Genomic DNA, 15,282 nt, shown 5'->3' with positions numbered 1-15,282 from the left:
CTTAAGTGAGATGTTTGATGAGAAGTGGTTGTGTGATTTCAGATGATGATTGATTTAAAGAGCATATATTTGGAATTAATTATGTGTTTTAAGTAAAGTTTGAGATATATTTGGATTGTTTAGAAAGTTTATATATATGAAGTGATTGAGTGGTGCATTGATATGTTAAATGATGTATGTAATGAGGTTAAAGTGTGATCAAGACGTAGTATTTTTAGGAAAGGAAATACCATGTTGAGATTGTTATTAGGGTGTATTGATTTGTGAGTGTCCTGTGAATGAGACGATCCTGACTCTACTGATATAATGGAATCAAATAGATGAAGTTATTCAGTTGGTGAGAGTCGAAGGAGGTCCATTTGGCTGATTCTGAGGTTTGAAAGAACTGATCAGAGCATATCAAATGGATTTACCCTGTCATATGAAGATGATGAGATGATGAGATATTGAGATAATTATGTGCATGGCTGTGTGGGTTTCACAGCAGTAGTATGACAGGTGCAGGTCTCTGGATGCTAATTTCAATACACGAGTCTTCCGGAAGTAGAGTGTCTATGTGTTGTGAGTCAGTAAAAGTCTGACATATGAAAGATGAATTTTATGAATGTAATAGACACTTGATGGTTTGAGAAATCATATGAGAATTGATGAATTATGCTTATTAATTTGAAATTTAAATTATATCAAAACTTTTTATATAGATAGCTTACCCTGTTATTTGTTTGTGTTTGTTTCTTTATCTGTGACGATCGTGTTTTACTTGGGAGCAGATGAGATTTCAGGTGATAGAGCTCCTTAGTGATTGAAAAACTTAGTAATTGAATCTTAGTCAAAATTAGTAATTGAAAAACTCTGTACTTCAATGACCCAATTCCTGTAGCAGACAGGAGTCGTGGAACCCTAATCCTAGTATGGTACTTGAAATGATTGTTCTCACCCTTTCACCAAACTCATTTCTAGAGATGCCTTTAAAAGGCATGTTGGGAGTTTGGGATTGCGAAGGGTTTGATATACTTTCAATAGAAAATGAACTATGTGCTGAAAGGTCGCCAGTGGAATTGCTTCTATTACAAATCCCCAGTACATCTCTCTTTTAGCTATCCAGTGTGTTGTGAGGAAACGGAACCTCAAGCTTTATATGTAAATAAATGGAAAACTCTCACTCACCTAAAGGGAGACAGAAAGCTAACATTATCTGTTTGCTTCCTTAGCTCCTAATTGTCCCTTTATCTTTTTTATTCAATTTTTACTGACAGAATCAGGTTTGATGGGAACTCTCCCAAAATGACCCAAACTCATATTTCCTTCGTTTTCTTTTAAATGCCCGAAATTTCCTGCTGTCCATATCTTTTTCATCCTAAAGTACTCTTTTTTCTTTTTGATAAGTGGGGGGCTAATTCCTATCCTTACACTCAATTATCCTCTTTTTTAATTTTTTAAAAATAAAGATCTACTTATCATAACTATTAAATATGAAGATTCTGTTTTTCATCTTGGAATCCTTGCTATATGAGATATAATAATTGTAATTGCAAAAACATGAATTTTCTACTTAATTGTTATTAAAAACCATTCTTTTTCAGTATATATAATGTATATGTTGTGCATGTAGATTCTCAAAATTTATTAAAACTACTCAAAATTAATAGCATTTATAATCAACTATAAAATTTCATTGGTGTCTTAAACAAAGCACAAAACTAAACATCAACAAAAGAAAAATACAAGCTTCCTAGATTAAATTTTTAGTCATCATCTAATTACATCTTTATACTTCAAATCTGGAAATTTAAATCCCAGAAATATCCCTCCAAAAAAGGTTTAATGTCTTTGTTAGAAGGTAGTTTTTAAATAAACACTAAATGGTGGTTGGTGCTGCCACAACTGCTAAGAAGCCCCTTTAGCGGCAGGGGCTGTTGCTCTCTGCTACACTGCTATAGACTCTATTGTGTGCTATTTAAAACCTGATTTCGATAACTTTTGGCCTTAATGGAGGCCATTTTTCAATTGAGATAGGTTAGTACATTGCCTATGGGACCCTTGTGGAGGGAGATGCATGATATTTGTGTTAAATATCAAATCATTGATATCTCATGCTATCATTCATAATTTGCTTGTTTTGCTAAGTTCTTCTAGATTTAAGTTTCTTATGGTTTTTCCTGTCCTTCCTGCTCCTTAATCTTATTCTTTCAGGTTGGATGTGGTACAGGAATTCTTTCTATATTTTGTGCTCAAGCTGGTGCAAAGCGGGTATGGTCTTTCAAACTAATGTTCATGTCATTTTAGTTAATACAAATGGATTGCTATTATATTTTTTTGGTGATAAAATCTATATTTTGCTTTAAGCCCTCTATTTCTTCATTTTTTTTTATCTCACCTTCTGTTCTATATTTTTAAACAGAGGAAGATCTTATGCACTTTTATCTTTGGGATTAATATTATATATTGCTGTATTCTTGGAACCTTATGCCTTTGTTTAAGCTTTTAATGTACTTGTTTCAAACATTTTTTTTCCATCACAAAAGCATTTGACATGCATGATGTTGTGGAATGTTTGTCTTGCCAGGTGTACGCAATTGATGCCAGTGAGTGACATTGCCCTGCAGGTAATTGTCAAAGATCATAAATTTCATTTGGACCCCACTTAGTTTTCATGTGAGGTTGTAACTAAAAAACACTCAATTTTCTATTTTGTAGAACTATTACAGAAAATGGGCCTTCCTTTTGGATCTTCTTAGATGCATCCATGGCTTTACAAGCCAATTATTCCCTTTTTAGAAATGCAGAAAACTTGAGGCAAGCTATATGTGTATTGGCTTTCATGCTAGATTTAGTTCTAAAGGGCTATATAACCCAATGGATGTGTGATATTATTATCTTATCCTGTGCTTGTTGAAGATAAGAATACAATATTTGGGCTATTGTATCGGTTTTGAGTTCATTTTATGATACAGTGTATGTAATATACTATATATCCATGCAACTATATTTTCGAATCATAATTATGACATACGGTAGAATGAATAGTGCTTGTCTATAGCTGACCAAATAGCAACCTAACCTTTAATTTTAATTGATCCCCTTTCTCTCTGCATCATTTTTCCTGAGGTTGTGAAATATAATATTTTTTTACTAATTTGCCTTTCCTTTAAAAATGAGTGATGGTGTCAATCATCATTATCTGTACTCTTTGAAAGACTGCAAGAATCCTTGTTACGCCTTTTCTGTTTCCTTTACTCATAAAGCATTGTAATACCAGTGGTTCTTAGTGGATTATTATAAACTTTTCTTGGAGGATTGTATTACTTTGCTTAACATTTTGTAATACTAGTGGCTCCTCTTTTTCTGTTTAATTTTTTAATTTTTGGTAGGATGTAGAAAGCAAAGAGTTGAGTTCTTATGATGTTGTTCTATAAGTTTAAAGGTTGAGATTGTGAATAAGTTGTTGCACATTTTTACCTTGAATACTTCGTTTCAATTAGTTACTTTCTTTTGGGAGCAGGCAAATGAGGTTGTGAAAGCCAATAACTTGTCTGATGTTGTTGTTGTATTGCATGGATGAGTCGAGGTAGGCTCCTTTGGCCAATATATGCTTTTTAATTTTTTTCATTAACGCCATACTTTATACCATAGCTTTACCTAGTATACAGTACTCTTCAGTATGTGTAATGTGTTCATGCTGTAGTTATCATTCCCGGATAGCAGAGTGGAGTGGCTGACCCCAAAAGTGGGATTAGTTGATAGGGGGTGAACACTATTATAATATTTTATATGCATACACACACATAAGCTGAAAAACAGAAAAGAAAACAAAAAATCATACACTAATCGTAGTTAGTAGTAACAACTTATAGTACTCAACAAACCTGGATAGTATAAAGTCAATAAAAAAACAAATATAAAACCTAAATTATCAACTTATAGTACTCTGATGAAGAGGTGGATGTTATAATTTCGGAATGGATGGGCTATATGTCTTCAAAATTGTTAGTTGATGAAGGAAATGATTGAGATTTGAATTTGATTAGAAGAAAGACAAGATATGAAAGTGATGGTGAATTATTATAACTGTATTGCTCCAACTGTGGAGCAAGTAAAGCAAATGTCTTACATGCAACTATCTCAAAAGTTTTACGATGCTTTCAAGCAGTGTGGGACTTCCCTCAAATCCCCACTCATTGCTCGCAAACTTCATGCCCAACTCATACTCTCTAGCTTGGACGCTTCCCTTTTCTTACTCAATAATCTATTGCACATGTACTCCAACTGCGCCATGCTAGATGATGCTTTTCGTGTTTTTTGCCAGACCAGTCACGCCAACACCTTTACCTGGAACACCATGCTCCATGCACTCGTCCATTCTGGTCAGATGCAGGAAGCAAAGAACTTGTTCGATGAAATGCCTGTAAGAATGAGAGACTCTGTTTCTTGGACCACAATGATATCTGGTTATTGTCAAAACGGCTTCTCTGCTCATAGCATCAAAACTTTCAAGTCAAAGCTTTGAGAATCTGATCATGAAATTCAAAACTTTGACCCCTTTTCCTATACTTGTACAATGAAGGCTTGTGCTTGCCTTGCCTCCACTCAGTTGGCTCTTCAGTTGCACGCCCATCTCATCAAGTTACATTTAGGAGCCCAAACTTGCATTCATAACTCCCTTGTTGATATGTATATTAAGTGTGGAGCAATCCGTTTGGCTAAGGCTGTTTTCCTTGACATTGAAAGCCCGAGTTTGCTTTGTTGGAACAGTATGATTTATGGATATTCTCAATTATATGGACCCTTTGAAGCTCTCCGAGCGTTCAACCGAATGCCTCAACGTGACAACGTTTCATGGAACACACTGATATCAGTGTTCTCTCAACACGGCCTTGTAGTACGCTGTCTTAGTATGTTCGTGGAGATGTGCAATCTAGGTTTTAGACCCATTTTCATGACTTATGGTAGTGTACTCAGCGCATGTGCCAACATTTCTGATCTACAATGGGGTGCCCATTTGCATGCTCGAATTCTTCGAATGGAACATAGCCTGGATGCATTTTTGGGAAGTGGTCTCATCGACATGTATGCCAAATGTGGATACTTAGGACTGGCTACGCGTGTTTTTGACAGTGCAGGGGAACGTAATCAAGTTTCTTGGACTTGTTTGATTGCTGGGGTGGCACAATTTGGACTTGGCGAAGATGCTTTGGCACTATTTAACCAAATGAGATTGGATTCTGTGGTGTTGGATGATTTCACTCTTGCCACAGTACTTGGGGTTTGTTCGGGTAAGAATTATGCTGCCCCTGGAGAGCTACTTCATGGATATTCAATCAAAAGTGGGATGGAATCCTCTGTTCCTATAGGGAATGCAATCATTACAATGTATGCAAAGTGTGGTGATACTGAGAAAGCTGGCCTTGCATTTATATTGATGCCACTTAGAGATACCATATCATGGACGGCCATGATTAGTGCATTCTCTCAGAACGGAGACATTGACGGGGCACGCCAATGTTTTGATACTATGCCTGAGCGAAACGTCATAACTTGGAATTCCATGTTAAGCACATATTTTCAGCACGGCTTCACGGAAGAAGGGATGAAGGGATGAAATTGTATGTTTGGATGAGAAGGAAAGCAGTCAAACCGGATTGGGTCACTTTTGCAACCTTTATCCGGGCTTGTGCTGACTTGGCAACTGTAAAACTTGGGACACAAGTCATATCTCATGCCATGAAGTTTGGGCTCAGTTCGGATGTTACAGTCGCAAATAGTATTGTCACTATGTATTCAAGATGTGGACAAATCAAAGAAGCACAAAAAGTTTTTGACTCAATACATGTGAAAAACCTGATTTCCTGGAATGCCATGATGGCAGCCTTTGCTCAAAATGGTATAGGCAAGAAAGTAATTGAAACATTTGAGGATATGTTGAGGACAGGATGCAAACCTGACCATATAAGCTATGTTGCTGTTTTATCTGGGTGCAGCCACATGGGGCTTGTAGCTGAAGGGAAACATTATTATGATTCCATGACTCAAATGTTTGGCATTTCTCCAACAAATGAGCACTTTGCTTGTATGGTAGATCTGCAGGGTTACTAGACCAGGCCAAGAATTTAATAGATGGAATGCCTTTTAAGCCAAATGCAACTGTTTGGAGTGCTCTACTAGGAGCGTGCCGAATCCATCATGATTCAAGACTAGCTGAAACTGCCATGAAGAAGTTGATGGAATTAAATGTTGAAGATTCTGGAGGTTATGTCCTTCTAGCAAATATATACGCAGAGTTAGGGGAGTTAGAAAATGTTGCTGATATGAGAAAGTTGATGAAAGTGAAAGGAATTCGGAAGAGTCCAGGTTGTAGCTGGATTGAGGTTGATAACGGGGTACATGTGTTCACTGTAGATGACACTAGTCATCCACAAATAAAGGAGATTTATATAAAACTGGAGGAGATGATGAAGAAAGTAGAAGATACAGGAAGATATGTTGGTGTTGTCTCTTCTGCTCATAGGAGTAAAAAATACCATAGTGAAAAGCTTGCTTTTGCTTTTGGGTTGCTTAGTTTGCCATCTTGGATGCCTATACATGTAATGAAGAATCTTCGTGTTTGCAACGATTGTCACTTGGTAATAAAGTTGTTGTCTTTGGTCACCTCAAGGGAGCTTATAATGAGAGATCGATATCGATTTCATCATTTCAAGGATGGGTTTTGCTCCTGTGGAGACTTTTGGTAGTTGAAGTACACATTATTTTTTTCTTTACCTGCTTCCCCCTCCCATTGCTTTTGTTTTATACCTTTTTCCTTCTCAAAAGCCGGCAACCATTATTTGAAAAGAGTTTGTTCACTATACCAAAATTGTTAACTTTTTTATCTATATTAAATAGCACTTTTGCATATAACTGCTAGCAATTTTGACAGAACAGAAATATATATGCTGCTTAACTTATCTTGTTTGAAAGTTGTGGTTTGAATCAAGACGGAGCTAATTCCATAACTATTAAACTTTCTTTCCATATTGTTTAATCACACATCCCATGTGCTAGTACAAAAGGGTACTGCTTTTCAATATTTTGAATGTGGCGTTTTTTCTCAGTTAGATGTACTCGGTGCCTTATCTCTATATGTTCAAATCTCTTTTAGTGTGTGCTGCTTGTATTTTGAGTTTGATAATGATAGGTTGACCCAACCCAAGATCTGTACACCCAATTTAGACTCATTACCTAGTGGACAAAGGGCAAGTCATCAATTCCAATGAAAGTACAGACAAGAAATTTGATCGTAGGCCAAAAGTTGAATACTCCATAAAACCCCTGTTCAAGCCTTCCTTCTTCTCCATTTCTTTATTGTTGTAGTTGCTGCTATAGAAGTGGTGTCTGTGTTGGTAGGTGCTGTTAAAGAAGTATCATTAATAACAACAGGATTACTAGAATTAATCCCAGCATTGGAGGTACAGTTTTTGAACTTTGAACTGCACATTCTTTCTTTTAATTTCCTCATTTTAGTGACCTTGCCCCTTCTGTCATTTTCATTGCAGAGTTCTTGCCAAACTTACACACACTAGTCCTCACTAACAACAGAATTGTAAACTTGGTAGAGATTGATCCTTTAGCATCCATTCCAAAGCTGCAGTTCCTTAGTCTGCTGGACAACAATATTACAAAGAAACCAAATTATAGGCTTTATGTTATTAACAAACTGAAATCCCTCCGGGTTTTAGATTTCAAGAAAGTGAAAAATAAGGTAATGCTTTTTTTCCCACTAACCGTACTATTTTTATCGGGCTTGTTGTTTGAAATATGAAAGATAGGATCGCAAGGCTTTTGTATCTACCAATGTTATTAAAAAGGAGAACGATTATAGTCAGGTCTATTTCTTATTTCCAATTGCATATGCCCTTCTATTATATTTCATTCTTTTTATGGTTTCTTTAAATTAATAGGAACGGTTGGAAGCCAAAAGCTTGTTTGCCTCGGAAGAAGTTATGGAAGAAATTAAAAGGACACCACCCAAACCATTTTCACCTGCTAAAACTCCAAATGTTTCAGAAGCAGCTGAGGAACAACAGACGCCCAAAGTGGTTGCTCCCACACCTGAGCAAATTACTGCTATCAAGGTACAATGATGATACTTGAACTCGTCATTTTATTTAAGGCCTATCACAGTAGGGCTGAACATGTCACATACCCAACATGCATTCATGCTCAATTCAGATCTATAATGTGTTCTCTCTTTCATCCGTTGATGCACTTTGCTAAATTGTAGATGAGAAGATTCCCTTCTTTCTTCTATCGATATCTTTACAGCAAACCATTGGAAGCTATTCCCAAAGTGCAAAGCAGAGGGACACACTCTGATAACTGCTAAGTTTGGTTACCTGTGGTTTGACGTGTTTCTTCTTTATGCAGGCTGCCATTGTGAATTCTCAGACTCTTGAGGAGGTTGCTAGACTTGAAAAGGTGCTTACTTTTCTAAATTAGACAATCTCTTATTGGATTTTAAATATTTGTTTGTCATACTCTTGCTTAACGTTATATTTAGATTATTGTAAATAATATTGTTAGATATTATTAGATATAATTAGATATTATTTGATATTATGAGATATTATAGATATTGTTAAATATCTCATATTTATGTAATGGGCTTAGCCCATATGTTTCTTTTTCCTATATAAACATAACCCTATGTGTTCAATATACACAAGGGATTTACCCTATTCTTTCTTTTCCTTTAATAAATATGATAGGATAATTTGTAACTAATGACCTGCTAATAGAGGGATGATCTGCAGGAAGACTCTATGAAATGTGTCACATGTCACTAGAGCTTTAGAAACACTGACCCACACTCAGTTTTTTTGTCAACCTTGCTACTTGCTGGCATAGACTATGTAGATTGGATTATTTTCTGAGTGGGGTAGGTTGAATTGGGTTGGCATAAGTTGAGGGTTTTCTTTAGTGGTTTACAGAAAGAGAAGGGTAATTGTTTTTTTATCATTTGGTTTAGAGAGTCTTATTTTTCTGGTTATTTCCTTGATTCATGATATTGTATCTTCAAACTGAAAAAATGTTGATTCGTCCTAATTTAAATTGAGAAGCAGTTGATTGACAGTGTTAAGACATACCATTCTTACACTGATGAATATCTTAAGTATGCTTTTTATTTGAACAACAATATAAGAATACTTATTAATATAGCCCTTAATTTAATATGTTCCAAAATTACATATCATGTTAATTTTAATGTATATAAATGTGATACTTATTAATTTCAACAATGGTGTAAACTAAGAATGGTTTTAACTGTTGTAAACTGATTTTTCCTCATTTAATTATTTAATCTATTATGAAAAAGACTGTAATGATGCTGTACATCTAATCAGTGTACATGATTGCAGGCATTGAAGTCTGGCCAGCTTCCTGCAGATATAAAAGGCTTGAATGATAATATAGTGTTGGGTAATGTTGATGAAAAACCTGAAGATATGATTCATGATGACAGAGGTCAAGCTGATGGTGAATCCAATGATACACAGGAGCAGACAAATACTGATTCTACTTCAATTGAACAGGTATATGTCTACTCTGACGTGTTTATGACTTGTATTCTATATATTTGTTACAGTCGAGACATCATTATTGCTCTCTGATGCATGTTTATTCAGTTTATCCTATAGTTATCTATTTTGTTATACCTATGTCTTCATCAGAACTTTTTTTAGCATATAAGCAGTTGCTGCTCAATGTACTCAATCATTGTTTTATTTTAATAATTTAATTTTAACTAATTGTTAAAATGTATCAAAATGAACTTTTTCTGTGCGATTTACAGAGTCTGCAGATTCTTCCTCGTTTCTAATTCTTTTTACCCAGTTCCTACTGTCTGACTGTGCATCTCTGGTCTCTGGCCACTGTTGTCAGCCACCATGAGATTCTTTAGGCTGTTTCAGACCATCCCCTGATCGAGTCCCCTTTTCTTGCTATTTTTTTTGCCTGGGTCTCCTGTTTGGTTGGTGTTTTAACTTTACATGACATCTTTGCATTGTACCATGCCCTTATTTTAGGCTACGCACTAACTTAGCTGCTGTTTTATATGAACACTAGCATTTGTTGTTTTTTTTCCTGTAGTTGAGACTTTTGGAAATGTGGATAAAGCTCGAGTGTGCCTCAGCTGAATTATATATATATATATATATATATATATATGTGTGTGTGTGTCCATACACACATAGTTATTGACTATATTGGAAAAGATAGGTGTAATCAGTATACAACAGAAAACAACTTTTCTAGCATTCCCCCTCAGGCTGGACACATAAATCACCAAGCTTGGAACACATGAACTGGATCTGAAGTCGCCCAAAGACTTTGTTTAGATGTATGCAATTTGATAATTTGAACCATAGTTATTAAAATTGGTCTGGACTGGATGGTTCAACCAATCCAACTGAGAACAGTCTAGTGTACTGTTACGAACCAAGAAAACGCACTCAAAGATAAATCAAGAACACCAAAATCTACTGAATAATTCTCTGTATTATTGATTCTGCACTTTTCATTCAGAACACCCACAAAGGAAAAAATTATTCCTTTTACACAGGATTTCCCAGTCTACCAAACTGAATACACAAAATGTACCCTTCACTATACCGATTAGTCTTTATTTAAAGACCACTAACCACACTAACCGCTATTAACTACTACTAACCACTACTAACCGCTTCTAACTACTACTAACCGCTTCTAACTACTACTAACCACTTCTAACCGACCTTTATTTTATATTTTTCCTATAATAAACTTTCCAAATCCTATCCTTACTTTGTGTCATAACATTACTCCCCTCCGACAAAACAACCTTGTCCTCAAGGTTGGAACAGTGGAACCTTGGTTCCGTGGCTCATCTTCAACACCATGATCTTTATCTACACTTCCTGAAAGTGTTGTGATATTGTCTATCATAGGGAGGGAACCCATTGGCTACTGCATGCAAATTTAGGTTTGGAGGCTTAGGTGGTGGTGGGAATGAGAGGGGGTTTTGCATAAAAGTCTCTGCACCCAATAAGTTGAAATTCCAAGATTCTGATGTCATTGATGTTCTAGCCACCTTCATTATCAAATATTGATCCCACAATGATTTATTATGCTTATGAAGTAAATCTAAATTTGGGAAAAAATTATGCTTGGCTACATCTCCATCTTCAACTTTCTTACTGGATAGCTCTATAAATGGCCTCTCAAGAAAAAGATCATTACAACACATAGTCTTTACTTTCTTTATTGATGCATCCCATGCCCTTATCATTTCAGTTTCTCTTACAAATCTCACTTCATTTTTTGTTTTTGCTTCGTTGCAGAGGATATGATTCTTCATATCTGAACCTTCTCCCACATCTTGGGTCTTCTTCTCTTTATCATTAACAGAAGATTTCTCTCATCCCTCTGACATTCTGTCCCCTTTCTTGATGTCCTGCAACATTTCTTTTATCTTTAGAATGCTTTCCTTTAGCCCGCTAATGTCTGTCTTTAAGCCGTTAATGTCTGTCTTCATCTCTGCCATTAACCTCCCCTGTTTGCTGGTTACTTTCTCTAAAGCCACGATTCTCTGTTCCGTCCTCACTTTTTTTTGATCTGACAGGTCGAACCAATTTGTTATGAACCAAGAAAACGCACTCAAAGATAAACCAAGAACACCAAAATCTACTGAATAAATCTCTGTATTATTGATTCTGCACTTTTCATTCAGAACACCCACAAAGGAAAAGATTATTCCTTTTACACAGGATTTCCCTCCCTGTCTACCAAACTGAATACACAAAACGTACCCTTCACTAAACTGGTTGGCCTTTATTTAAAGACCACTAACCGCACTAACTGCTATTAACTACTACTAACCGTTACTAACCGCTACTAACTACTACTAACCACTCATAACCGACCTTTATTTTTTATTTTTCCTATAATAAACTTTCCAAATCCTATCCTTACTTTGTGTCCTAACATGTACCTAGAAAAGTGTTGATTTATTTCTCTTCCTTTCCTTCCTGCAAAAAAACTCTAGACAAGCGACTGATTTCCCAAACCAAGCTTTTGTAGACTATTTTGGCCTATCGAGAGACTAAGTTTGTAAACTAGACTTGATCCTTTCAATTACAAACCCAAGATGTTATTCCATGAAAAATCTAATAATCATATCCAATTGATATAGTGGCCAATTGTGAATTGCATCCATAGTGAGAAGGAAGTAGATTGTGCGATGTTGGCTACATCTACAACGTAGAGTATCATTGTAATCAAGACCATGTATCTGACTGAATTTTAGGCAACTGATCTTTAAGACTATCCACCTCACTATTTGGACAAACTGTGATAGGATAGACTCAGAACAACAAATTAAATTACCTCTTCTCGAGAGGAGGTGAAACCAACCCCATGTATTACTCACTTCCACTACAAGAAAATCATCAAATAGAAACCAATTTTTAGAAACCAAAATAATTAGTTGTAATAGTAACTAAATTAGAGACCATTTTAGAAACTAAAACAAAAATTGGTTTCTAAATTAGTTTCTATTATTTTCTATTATTGTTAAATAGTTTCTAAATTGGTCTCTAATTAGCAACCAAGGTTTTAGAGACTAAACTTAGAAACTAAATAATTGGTAGATAAAACATTGGTTGTTAATTAGATACCAATTTAGAAACTATTTAACAATAATAGAAAATAATAGAAACTAATTTAGAAACCAATTTTTGTTTTAGTTTTCAAAATGATCTCTAATTTAGTTACTATTGCAACTAACTATTTTGGTCTCTAAAAATTGGTTTCTATTTCATGATTTTCTTGTAGTGTTCTAGAGAGGAGGTGAAACCAACCCCATGTATTACTACTCATTTCAACAACTTGCATTTCAACTATCATAGGGTGTCATCATCCATGATGATCAAGTGCTTCAAAGATATCTTTTGAAATAGAAATAGAGAACATTGAGGATAGAACGGAGTAATATAGGCTAATGATGATAACTCAAAAAATTATAAATGGGATGGGATTTCAAGTACATTAAATACCTCTAGTAAGAGCCTTAGGCCAACCAATGCTTCCACTTTTTGAGGATTGGTTTTAGGAGTGACAGACGAAGGACATTAAATAGGTTGCAGGTCATGTAATTATGGATCAATTATTTGTATCTTGCTTGGTATGTGATTAGAGGAGGTGAATTGTTGGTTAGATAGTGGTTTTGATTCTCTTCCTAGTTGGACGTCTCCTATAAGATAGAAGTGGAATCTTGCATGGAGAAAGAAAAGGAGTTTCTTCAGAGAAGGTAAAATTAGCATATATTGTCTAGTGTTTGGAGAATAACATTGGTACACATTCTGAAGGTAAGCACGACTTTGCAAAGAGTTTTTGCAAACATGGACACACATCATGGATAAAATAGGTACAACCAAAATCATGGGAATCATGGTACAAGGATTCATTTGGAAAATTGATGCAATGTTGGATTTTTTTTACTAGTGATGAAGGTTGTCTATTTATTCAAAAGCAGCTAACATTGTTTTATGTAAAACATAATGAAACATGGTAAAACTTGCCTACACAAGGTATCCATCAAAATATAAAATATTTGAACTCTATGGACATTATAGAACGTAAAAGTAATAATTTTTGAGCATCATCCACTTTGTGACAAGGAATAAAATGTGACATTTTACTAAAACGATCCACTACCACAAAGATGAAATCATGACCTCTTGCAGTCCTAGGAAGTCCTAAGATGAAATCCATGCTAATATCTTCCTAAGGAGCATTTGCAATCGGTAAAGGGGTATATAGTCCATGAGGCATTGTTTTAGATTTGCTTTTAAATATGAAATACATCTAGAACAATGTCTTTGGACATCCTTTTTCATGTGTGGCCAATAAAATTTTCCTTTTAAAAGATCAAGAGTCTTATCAACTCCAAAATGACCCATGAGACCCCCTTCATGTGATTCTTTTACAAGAAGTTTTCTATGTGTACCTTGGGGAATACAAAGTTTGCTTTCTTTAAAAAGATACCCCTCGGTCACATAGTAACCTTTTTGTGCTCTATGTTCACATTTAGCAAAGATTGATGCAAAGTCTTGATCTTCTTGATAAAGTTCTTTTATGTTGTCAAATCAAAGAATTTGAGCACCAAGTTTTGAAAAGAGCACATGTCTCCTTGAGAGAGCATCTGCCACTATGTTCATGCTTCCCTTCTTGTATTTGATAACATAAGAAAATTGTTCAAGAAATTCCATCCATTTTGCATGCCTTTTATTGAGCTTGTGTTGGCCTTTCAAATATTTTAAAGACTCATGATCACTATGAATAACAAATTCTTTTGAAACAAGATAGTGTTCTCAAGTCTTTAAGGCCCTCACAAGTGCATAGAGCTCTTTGTCATAGGTGAGATAGTTAAGGGTGGTTCCATGAAGTTTTTAACTAAAATAAGCAATTGGATGCCAACCCCCGATGCATCACACTCTATCTCAAAAGTTTTAGCAAAATTTGGTAGAGCTAGAATGAGTGCATTGGTAAGTTGAGCCTTTAGCCTTTGAAAGGCTTGTTCATGCTTTTCATTCCAACGAAATGTAATATCTTTCTTTACAAGCTCATTAGGAGGTGAAGTTATGCTTGAAAAATTTGGCACAAAGCGTCTATAGAAGCTAGCTAAACCATGAAAGCTTCTCACATCACTTACATTTTGTAGAGTTGGTCATTCTTGGATGACTTTGATTTTCTTGGGGTCAACATGTGATGGAGGAGGGCCCAAGCTCACCACACTATGAAAGCCAAGCTTCCAAGACTAAGACCGTCTAGCCATGATGGGAGCGTTTAGCCTAAAAAAGGAGCGTCTAGCCATGATGATGAGCGTCTAGGCCATGAAGAGGAGCGGCTACATAAGGAGCATCTATGAAGAGTCCTAGACCGTCTAGCTTCACATATACATGGGCCAAGCTACGGTTTGTGAAGAGAAGGCTTTGTTACATAAAGACCCATTAGGGGTGCTTAGTAATTAAAGTAGTGTAGAAAGCATATTTGTACATTCTAGAAAGACCATGGAGGGGGTGAGCATAAAAACTAGACACACCCCTCCCCATGTGATGGCATTTTCACGTGTTCTTCTTGAATCAAAGTAGAAAATAAGGTGCGGAAGCAATGGGTGAGATGATCAAGACCCTCCTAGGAGTTGTGTTGGCCTTGTAGGTGCATGATGAGTATGGTGTTTGAGTGGTTCGGCCAGCTCAAGGGAGAAGGTGA

General features: G+C 35.7%; 1 protein-coding gene and 1 pseudogene across 8 annotated transcripts in view; both read left to right on the top strand.

Annotated features, from left to right (window-relative positions):
• The first annotated feature begins 2,187 nt into the window (after positions 1-2,187).
• LOC137820355 (uncharacterized) overlaps positions 2,188-15,282 on the top strand; it is a 40,556-nt gene continuing 27,461 nt past the window's right edge. For 4 of the 8 annotated variants that reach the window (XM_090295220.1, XM_090295219.1, XM_090295215.1 and 1 more), the window contains exons 1-9: positions 2,188-2,250; positions 2,567-2,606; positions 2,698-2,796; positions 3,503-3,568; positions 7,172-7,442; positions 7,530-7,735; positions 7,935-8,108; positions 8,401-8,451; positions 9,393-9,566. In XM_090295220.1, coding sequence (XP_090151346.1) covers positions 7,977-8,108; positions 8,401-8,451; positions 9,393-9,566 — 357 coding nt within the window. In that variant the 5' untranslated portion in view covers positions 2,188-2,250; positions 2,567-2,606; positions 2,698-2,796; ... (2 more) ...; positions 7,530-7,735; positions 7,935-7,976. The remainder of the gene's footprint in view (positions 2,251-2,566; positions 2,607-2,697; positions 2,797-3,502; positions 3,569-7,171; positions 7,443-7,529; positions 7,736-7,934; positions 8,109-8,400; positions 8,452-9,392; positions 9,567-15,282) is intronic. The other 4 variants (XM_090295216.1, XM_090295218.1, XM_090295217.1 and 1 more) reach the window with 4 other exon arrangements.
• Positions 3,918-6,753, top strand: LOC137820354 (pentatricopeptide repeat-containing protein At2g13600-like; annotated as a pseudogene).

The sequence above is a fragment of the Phaseolus vulgaris genome, chromosome 9, assembly GCF_051622355.1.
Source record: "Phaseolus vulgaris cultivar YP4 chromosome 9, ASM5162235v1, whole genome shotgun sequence".
In the NCBI taxonomy this organism is placed as follows: domain Eukaryota; kingdom Viridiplantae; phylum Streptophyta; class Magnoliopsida; order Fabales; family Fabaceae; genus Phaseolus; species Phaseolus vulgaris.
This window is presented reverse-complemented; position numbering and strand designations above follow the sequence as displayed.